Source organism: Chiroxiphia lanceolata, chromosome 1 (genome assembly GCF_009829145.1).
Source record: "Chiroxiphia lanceolata isolate bChiLan1 chromosome 1, bChiLan1.pri, whole genome shotgun sequence".
Lineage (NCBI taxonomy): Eukaryota > Metazoa > Chordata > Aves > Passeriformes > Pipridae > Chiroxiphia > Chiroxiphia lanceolata.
The window spans coordinates 42,872,158-42,882,167 of NC_045637.1; the positions used below are offsets into that span (position 1 = coordinate 42,872,158).

Genomic DNA, 10,010 nt, shown 5'->3' on the forward strand with positions numbered 1-10,010 from the left:
TGACTACTGCAACTGGGAGCTGAATCTTCTCTTTTGGTGTAGGTTTGGGAAACTGATCTCTTTCTTCAGAGTTTCTGAGAGAAATGGAATGGGGAAAAAAGGAAAAATATGCTTTTCCACAACTTCCTCCCAATATGCTGATATGATTCTCTTCCCCATTAGTGATAACCTCTCTCTACTACAAAGACCTATATTCCAGTGATTACATGCAGTATATTTCACATCTGGTACTGCCAGAATGGCTTAAAATGGCATATGACAGAGTGGATGACAAAACAGAGATGACAGAAATCCCTCCATCACTGAAGAGTCAGCCAGGGCACGGACCATGGTCATGGTCAAAATTTTCAGCCACCAGTTGTGGATTATTGTAAGTGCAATAATCAGAGAAATGTTTTGCAAACAGCATTAATCCTGGTAGAAATGGCTGAAAAACCCTGCTTGGATTTTCCTTCATGGAAGAGTTGAGAAGTGACAATTATAGAGAGTCTGCTTTTGAGAAGAAATAATACATGGTTAGTTAAGATAATGAAAAAAATAAAGAGGGATTTGCAATTATTTTAAAATATCAGAATGTTTTAATATCACAAAGAGAAGTGACCCTAACAAATAAATTACAGAGATATTACTTATTCCCAACAACTCAAAATGAGTTTGACCTGCTGTTTGATTTGCTCTTCATTCTTATTTGAAAACCAGTTTTATTTACTTGGGTTTATTTATCATTCTTGCTTCTGTAGAAAAAGCAATTATGCCAAAAAATCCCATTAGACTGCAGTAGCTATAGTCTTTAGAGTTAATCCTCACTATTGTCCATCCATAATATGTAGTATTGCTTACCTCACACACAGGTAAAAAAGCCTTTGGAAAGAAATGTAACTTTATGGCTTTTCTTCCAAACCACAACAAACGAGGGGAAAAATACTTCATTATAATGAATTTCTCTCTCTAAATGTGGTCAATAGAAAGATTTCATCCTTCTTGAACCAAAGCAAATTATATAAGATTTTTCTTTTATTTTGACTCCTAAAATAGAGCATTACTAGGATCAGGAGAATATGACTTCAGTTTTCTCTTGGGAAAGAAATGAAAGCCCATTATTAAATATCACTGCTATATGCATGCTTGAGAAAAAAAAAATTCTTTCTCAAGTCCAGCTCTCCATTCCTAATTTGGTTTTGATAATTGGATCTTAGTACTTCCATACTGGCACAAGTCCCGTTTCTGATACTTATTTTTTTCCAGATGGATAGCAATACACAAATTAACTTCATCAAAATAAATCTCTACCTATAGACCTTCTAACAGGAAAAAGCATTTTTTTGTACTATAATTAAACATTTGTCCCTGTCTTGCCCAGATAGGTATATGAAATCATATTATTTTCCTCTTTTTCTTAATCTAAGTTGTATTTAAACTATACAATACAGCTTCCCTTTTGTATTTATCACAGCTTCTCTTTAAATCTTTTAAATTTTGGCTTTCCCCTCTTCCCAAAGTTACATTGTGTTGGCATTTAAATCAAGAAAATTAACATTTCCCTATCACCCTGAAGTAACAAGATGCAGCCCTTTGATAGCAAGCACTTTCATGTCCCATTAACCCATATACTCTCAGGAGTTTGTTATAACAACATTGGAGGTTATTTAATTGAGTTGATTCATTGCATACTTTGAAGAACTGGCAGAAATCACTATGAGTTGTCAGTGGTACCTCTCCAATGCTGAGCTGATCACAGTAAAAGGTGATGTGGATGGCAGGAGGACACCTCTCTAGAGCGGAGGTTTCTATCACCATGATGCCATTACAAAAATAAGTAGCTCATAGAGCCTACTACCAGCCTTGCTGCCCCAACAACAACAAAAGTGCTTTGATTTTTTGGTGGGTCTTAACAGCTTATCGGCTCTTTAAGCCTCTTCTGCACCCCATTTTTTGACTATATAAGAACAGAAACACCTTAAGCTCAACAAGTAGTAGGGGAGCTCGTTAATTCTGAAATGAGTATTTCTCATGTGTAATGATAAGGCTACAGCATCTATTTCTTCTGTGATTTCAAGCATCTTCAAAGAGAGACACAATCACCTTCTTGCAATGTATAAGTTGTCTTTTTCTCTTCCTTTACAACATGATCTTATATAAAAAGTCGTTAGCGTCTTTTTCCTAGCCTGTGTTCCTTTTTCACCTCGCATCAGACTTTGAAGTGACTAAAGGAAGAATGTGACACACACACAGACCTCTGAGGGAATTTTAAATTTTAAAAATTCTTCATGTTAAAAAAAAAACATATATACATTCCAAAGACCCCCAGACCACCCACCAACTGCACCACAAAGAACATGGAACACCAGGTTGTTATTGAAAGCCAAAAATAAACCAGACCAACTACTGATTAAATATTTATTAATAAAAAATCTTAGCATAAAAAAGCTCATTCTGTACACTTAAAGGACAAAGATGAAACTATACAATAGCAGTAAAGTAAGACACATAAGTTAATTTAAAGGCTCTTGAAATTATGCTTTCAGAATTGTGTTCTTGTCTGTTGTCACCTGCCATGCATTTATTGTCTTCACGGAGACTGTAAGCCTCCTGAAGAAGCCACTTGATACACTTTGAAGTTATGCACAGCCATGACAACCATTAACCCATAGTAAAAACACGTTGGTTACATTAATATTTGCTACTGTTAGTTCATCCAGTGATGGACAAACATCAGGCAGGTTTACTGATAATACATCAAAGAGTTGCATAGATAATTGATATAAATTTTATCATCCAGCTAAATACATTATTTGCCATATTCTCTGATGCATTTCAGTCGTACCCAGTAGAATAAGTAATCTGATGTACTAATTAGCTTCATTTGGTCTTCAGCATTGCAATATTACAGTGTCTTTCAAGAGCACAAATCACAACAAAGGTTGACTTGGATAATAACAGTGTCATTACCTTGAGTGGAACATTTTGCCAGATCTAGCACATAACTAAGCTGACAGAGAGCAGAATATGGATAGAATTAGTCACCTAAGAACAAGTAGCTCTTCAAGCCACAACAAAGTGAGTGAGAGAAATCTAAAACAGAGCTGGGAGCATGAACTCTGATTAAGATTGCTTTTCTCCTTGGAAAATGTCAGAGTCCACTAGGATTACTGGTTCCTTGTCCATCTCCTATATTCTGTCCTCAGAAACCAACATGGATAGGATATGAATGAAAGTTGTACCTGGGTATTTGAGGTTAGGATCTATGCACCCTGCTTGACCAAAGAGACCAAACAGATTACTGTTTCTTCATGTAACTGGGCTTTCTAAAAATCAAAGCAATTGACAATCATTCTTTTAAACTTACTCTCTGTAACTGGTACACAAATACTTGATGGAAGACATGTACCATATAGCAGTCTTGCTCCGGACTATAGATCTGAATCTTTGTATCAGTGTGTGACTGCCTGTAGAGCTGATATCTTAAAGGTAACTTAACCCATTGCAGTCATCCAATACAGATTCTTCTCCTAAACCTACAATCTTACCTTTATTGTAATTTTTTCTTTAATTATTCAGTTCATATGGATATTTAATCCTGGTTACTTCCATTACAGAGACATCTCAAATTTTACAATTCTGTAAAGAACACGGTGGGCCATGGACATATCCATTAAGCAATACCATTTAAGCTACTGACAAATATTTTGAAAATACACTTTTCCACTTTCCTAAAGGTTTTGTTTTCTTCTTGCAGCTAAACCCAGATGTTAGGAAGATCCCAAGCCTCTTGGAAAAACAGGTCTGTATATAGCATCTCAGTCAGTAAGGCCATCACGCTGTTCTTTCAACTGTTGGTACTGCAGAAATACATATAAAACTGTTATGAGTAGAATTTTCATTGTATTTTCCTCAAAGATATTTATCTGTTTAAGTATTTTCAAATGCATTCATATCATCTTTTTAACATAAAGTAAAATGGGTAAACTGTATAAATGGGTGTGCAAGTTCTATGGGTAGAAGATTAAATAAACAGCACCATAAATATGAAACAGTAACAGACTGTAACATCTTCATAATGTGTAGTAGCATATGATTCCATTTATTAAAATGAAAACACAGGAAGCTTCTATAGCCCTGAACAAAAGATACTCCAAGTGTAAGTCATGAAAATAGCATTGCACCCTGCAGAGGGTTTTAGTGGATTATGACTTGTTTAGTAACACTTTGAGCAAAAGGAAAATGCAGCAAGTTACCCCCACCATTGTAAAAACAGAACTCACCTGCTTGCTGATAGTGTTTTTCTGCCAAGAGGTGGTGGAGATGGTTCACTATGGAAGAAGCTTTTTATCCACCAATATTTATCAATTAAGTCAGGTAACCCTGCCAAAGGAGGAAAAGACCACATTATTAGATACTGTCTGAATAACAAACAGGCAAAACTGAAGACTGTTTCAAAGAAGAGAAGAATACCATGAAATATTTTTTCCTGGTCTGTAACGTTCGCGGCATCTGAACAGCAGGAGGAGCTGGAAGAAACACTGGATTCAGAGTTCAGTCTTGCTGTTCATGGAAAATAGAGACACATAATTTAAAAAGTGCTTTGAGAGCCTACACTATTTCTACGTCAAAAGTTTTTCAGACATGCTGCTATGTGGAAGGAATCAAGTTTACTGAGCTACAGAGTATAACTTCTATATTATATACACCATTCTACTACAGTTGTTTTTATAAAAACTTTTATATCAGTTCATGTCTCAATCTACTTAAGCTTCACTTAAAAGCATACTGAGACCTATTTGGATAACTTTCACCAAAATTACTGAAAAAGCTTATGATCCTCCACATTGCTATAAAAACAAGAAAGTCTATACTTGAACATTCAAGTCCAAAACAACCTAATTGCTATAGTTTCCTTTGTAATACAACCGTATACTACACTCACACAACAGTGTCCCATCCTGTACAATGGAATCCTAATACACCACGTGTACTCTCAAACTGGTGATCATTTCACATATTTAGAAACAAAATGTGAATTGATTTTGTGTTGTGTTTAAGCTTGCAAAGTAAATACGAAGCACAGGTAAAAGCTGTGAACAGGTGAATAACCAGAAGCAAACGCTCATTAACACTAAGTTCCTTGGTATGAAAACCTCTCCAAGAAATTAAAAACTACTGCACAAAGACATGTCTTTGCCTCTAGCTCATCCAGACATCACTTTCTGACCTTTCCCGAGTGCCAACAACCCGGGCATCTCCTCGGGAGAGGCTCGGTGAGCTCAGCCTCCCCCCTCCAGAAGAGCTCCTTAGTCCGAGAGAAGGGAAGAGGGGGGAAAGAACGGAGGGTGTGTTTGGGGACGACAGGCAGCTCCCAGCCCCCCGAACACTCACTTCTGTAGTACTGGTTCTTGGCCAGGAGGCAGCCGGCGGAGGGCACTGAGGCCATGGCAGCGGCGCAATTGGGAATCCGCCTCTTTTCCGAGAGGAGCCCGCGGGTGGAAGGATGCGCTGTGCCGCCGGCAACTGGAGCCGCCCCTATATGGGCCGCGGCGGGCGGCCCGCCCAGGGGGCGGTGGGGCGGGACGGAAGAGAGCGAGGGAAGGAAAGAAGGAGAGAGGGAGGAGGAAAAAGAGGAGAAGAAGGAGAGTGAGAGCCCCTGGCTGCTGTCGCCTAGCCCTTGCTCGGGTCGTCCCGGAACGGTCGGTCCCCGGAGAGCCCCGCGTCCCCGCCCCGATCCCCTCTGTCTCTCTTCCTGCCCGTCATCTCTGAGCACTTCTCTGGAGTGCCACAGGCGGGGACTAAGAGCTGCAGCTTTAGTTATTCTCTGTGGGGAATGGGAAGAGAGGAGTGAGCAGACAGGCACCTGTTTCGGTAGAGATTTTTGGCTATGTCAAAACATGGCTGTTTAGAACACGACTGTGCATATACACTAAAGAAAGTGAGGCCAGAGGAATGATGTCCACTCTCACGGTAATGAGCAAAACCCACGATCACACGGTCTTGGTAAAAAACTAGTTAATCCAAGATAGATAACAAAATAACTTTTACTTTCCCGCAGATAAACGCACAGCTCCTTTACATTGTTGCAATCCCATATCGTGGCAAAACTTGTCCCACAGTGTGTGTCCTTATCTTTCATAATGATCAACACAAAAAGTAACAAACAGCTTTGGCTATTTGACTTTCTCCTGCTCCACAACAAAATGTTTGTTCTCTTTTTTTTTTTTTCCCTAGTAGGAGCTGTGGGTAAGAACACAGCCATATGTGGTGTGAGATACCATGTCACTGCCACATATCTGCTTAAATGCTGTGTTCTATCTCAAATGATAAGGACATAGTTCATATGTCCTTATATACCTTATATACCCTTATGTACGGGTATAAATCATACCACAGGGGAACTTCCTTTAAAACAATACTCATACAGCAGTTGTAACAGATAAGCATTGTGTGTTTTCCTAGGCCTTTTTATTGACCTTCTGTCATGACAACATTGTGGTCTTTCCCAAGCAAAACTTGAAGGCTCATCTTTGTGAAATCTGCAAGACTGACACAGAAAATACTTTGCAGATGGTTTGGTACCAAGCACTAGCACCAGTTACCTCATATGTTCATCTTGTTATGTCAAAAAGCACTGTAAGAGTAGGAAATTACATCCCTACTACTTGGTAATGGACACCTAAATGTAACTGAACTATTAGCTTGTCATATAGCAATCACCTCTTTTCCTGTCTTAATAGTGCATTTCCATTTTGAAATGGTCAACATTTCTTGTTCTATTTGGGGGCAATAAACATTGGCACCACCATAAATGCCCTCACACTGAGCACTCTGTATAACTGTCAGATCCATTCCTGAAAGAAGAGAAGCTTCTCCCCCAAGAGCCATAGGAAGTGCTCCTCTCGGACCGTGGTAGTGGGCATTTGTAGTGATAGCACTGTTCTAGACAGAGCTAGTAACATTATCAAGAATAGCATCTGTCATTCTCTTTCAGCTCTAAAATCCTGTTTAAGTCTACTCATACATTTGTCAGGGACACTATTAGAAAAGCTGTCTAGGCTTTAACATACCCATGGTCTAGGCACTGTAGTTGGCAAGAACACTGACTTAAATAGTAGTCTTGCAAACACCACAAATATTCATCCACTTTGGAGCCCTGCCAAAACACTCAAGAGCTGGGGAACACCAGGTATGTAAAATTTTTAATTGCTTCCCTGCTGCATGCATATTATTTTACTATATCATTTAACATACATGGCCATTTACCAGTTTTGTTCTGGAGACCTCTTTCATGCATTGCACTGGAATAGAAAGTACTTATTTAATGAGAAATTTTCCATCACTTCTCTCACTTGATCTTGCATTATGTTCTCTCAGATTTTCTTCAAGTAAGAATGTAGAATTTTCTGAATGTAGAACTACAGATTTCACCGGAGTTTTTTCTTACATGGTCATTCTGGCAGAGTGCTTCTAAAACACTGGCACATTTATTTTAAAGCACTGCCACAAAACCAAGGTATGCTATTATCTTCAGTTAGCACATGGGAATTCTGAGATCCAAAGGAGATAAGATAAAAGAATCCAGAAATCTTAGGTGTCTCATATGAGAGCTGTCTAGGCCTTTATTTTTTTATAACTATTTAGCACTATGCTATACTTCATTTACCCACTTATAGCTGTCATTCACTTCAGATCCAGATTTAAGTACTCAGTGTGATGATAAATCAGATTCTCATCAGACATTGAAAAAAAATGGTGAGTGGCTACCTATGATAAATGTAAGTAACTCATATAGCATCAATTACAAACTCAGGGGCAAGGTTACAATTTAGCTTTCAAGGCAGCATTCAATTGCCTTGTCCAGTGACCTGTTCTTTTCTCTCTGGAAGCCTTTGTTGCATCACTACTCAAATTCTGTCACAAATATAGATGAAATCCTACTAAATGCCTACCATAATCTCTTTAACTTACAAACTCAGTTCATATCCCTGTTTTATGCAAAAACAGGCAAGGGCCCTGTGAAATAAATAATACATAAACTGCAATTTTATAAAAATGTATTTATAGAACACATACATTTCCAGCCTTTTGCCTGACTAATATCGTGACCTTAACAATGGTGTTCATTTAACATTTGTGTATGCTTAAGTATGAAATGGGCACAACACTGAATTATATGTGATCCCATGAAACACGGACACTTATCAAAACAGTAATTTAAATTTAAAAATTAAATCAATATGATCCATTAAATAAATAGGTCTCCCACCTAATTCTGCCAGGATTACCTGGTATAACCCTTTATTAGACATTAAGAGTAAAACATCACAGTCACAACAACAAAACCAAACAAAGAGTTTATATCAAGCTTAACCTTAAAGCTGACCTGTTAATTATTCACTAGACAAGGTTTATCTAATAAACTTGCCTACTCTTTCACTTCCTGGAATATCTGTAAGCATGATGCTCATCTTTCTGGGGACTTGTTTTGGGTGTTTTCTTTTCACAAACTTTTGTGAAAATTTTTTACTTTTCCTTGTTACTTAAACTTCTGTAAGAGCAGTGTGGCATCAGAAACTGTAGAGTGCTGCTTCATTGCTGTGTTCTTTGAACGATTGTTTTGAGAGATGTGAACAATTTGAGTGAAAGTATCTTTCCACATGGATATGCAGAAAGATACAGTTTTGGAACATGAGGATGAAGTACTCCCACACAACAAGCTTCTGGAAGAGCAGATTTTGCATCTTTTTATTAATAAGTCTTATTACCCATCTGCAATTAGCATTTCAATCAAATTTTTAAAAGAAATTATTAATCATTCTTATTTTAAGGGAATTGTGTCATAAAATGACTCTCCATGAGAAGACTGAACTTTCCTGGGTAGTATTTTGTAATGGGTGTGTTAACATTTTTAGAGAATTTTCAGAAATGTTTCCTTCATGGATCTTTCAGTGACTCTAATTATTCGCTATCTCAACAAATTATTTTGCATACCTGTTCTGTGAAATTTTGAAAGGAGTCTGTAAAAGAGGCTTGCATTAAAGAAATTAAGTACTTCCACTATATAAAGTAACAAAACTTTGCTATGCAAAAATTATTATTGAAACCTGTTTGGTTTGTTAGCTACTTCCAAGGACCAGTGCCATCACTTACCATTTTCATTCATTCGTTTTACTCTTCAAATATTCCTCCAAGTCAAACAGCTCAGCAGGAATGCAGTGCTCATCTATCAAAACCAAGAGAATTTGAGGTATTGATGAAGAATTAAATGGCAGAGTAAGAGTTGGGAGGGGAATGGAAATTTATATGGCATGTAGCCTGCAAAAGAGACACAGGGCCATAAAGCTTCTTGGGAGAATCTGAGCATATAAGGGACAAAAAAAGGCCTTTTTCTTCACCACTGCAGTGTGTGGCACCATTGCAAATCATCAGCTTTGTAGTAATGACCACTCCTGGTAGTGAAAGTGGTTCCTTACCGGGAGTTCTGGCACTTGCATTCATTGTTATTTTAGGATCTTACTCTGCTGCAGTAAATGGGAACTCACACCTAAGAACAAGAAAATGACAGTTATCTTAGCCCTACACATGTCACAAATGTCTAATGATTTAATGAAAGCCATGTTATCAGGAGGACCAAATAGCCTGGCATAGAGGGCTCATTCTTGTAACATCTTGTACTCCTTTTGTCTCCTCAGAAGCCACTACAGAGTAAACGCACACAGTATGTCCTTGTATATCTCCATCTTCTTTATTGCATTAAACATATCCAGCGTGTCATTCATATGTCTCAGATACCTGCTCCATTTTCTACTGGGACATCTGAAGAAATATGCAGGTGTTAATCCACTTGCAAATCGCACCAGGAGGAACACTGGTTGTGTAGGACTTATCACACAACAACATCAGGTCAGATCTTCAGTTCATCATACTTGTATTTCCTTCTTCTCCCACAATTAACCAGTTGGCCTCAGAAGTGCAAACACCATTAGGACTGCCCCAGGGACTCCGCCATTTTTTCTAGAGTTTCA

General features: G+C 38.1%; 1 protein-coding gene across 2 annotated transcripts; it reads right to left on the reverse strand.

Moving 5' to 3' along the window:
- Positions 1 to 2,380: 2,380 nt before the first annotated feature.
- Positions 2,381 to 9,451, reverse strand: PPDPFL (pancreatic progenitor cell differentiation and proliferation factor like). 2 transcript variants are annotated; one of them, XM_032704053.1, is made up of 4 exons: positions 9,136 to 9,451; positions 5,374 to 5,806; positions 4,263 to 4,362; positions 2,381 to 3,839 (listed from the first exon to the last, which is right to left on the reverse strand). In XM_032704053.1, exons 1-4 carry the CDS (start codon positions 9,142 to 9,144, stop codon positions 3,827 to 3,829), a joined length of 555 nt encoding a protein of 184 aa, XP_032559944.1. In that variant the 5' UTR covers positions 9,145 to 9,451; the 3' UTR covers positions 2,381 to 3,826. The 2 variants fall into 2 exon arrangements, with proteins under 2 accessions (XP_032559944.1, XP_032559936.1); XM_032704045.1 differs by lacking the exon at positions 9,136 to 9,451 and adding an exon at positions 4,453 to 4,542.
- Between the last annotated feature and the right edge of the window lie 559 nt (positions 9,452 to 10,010).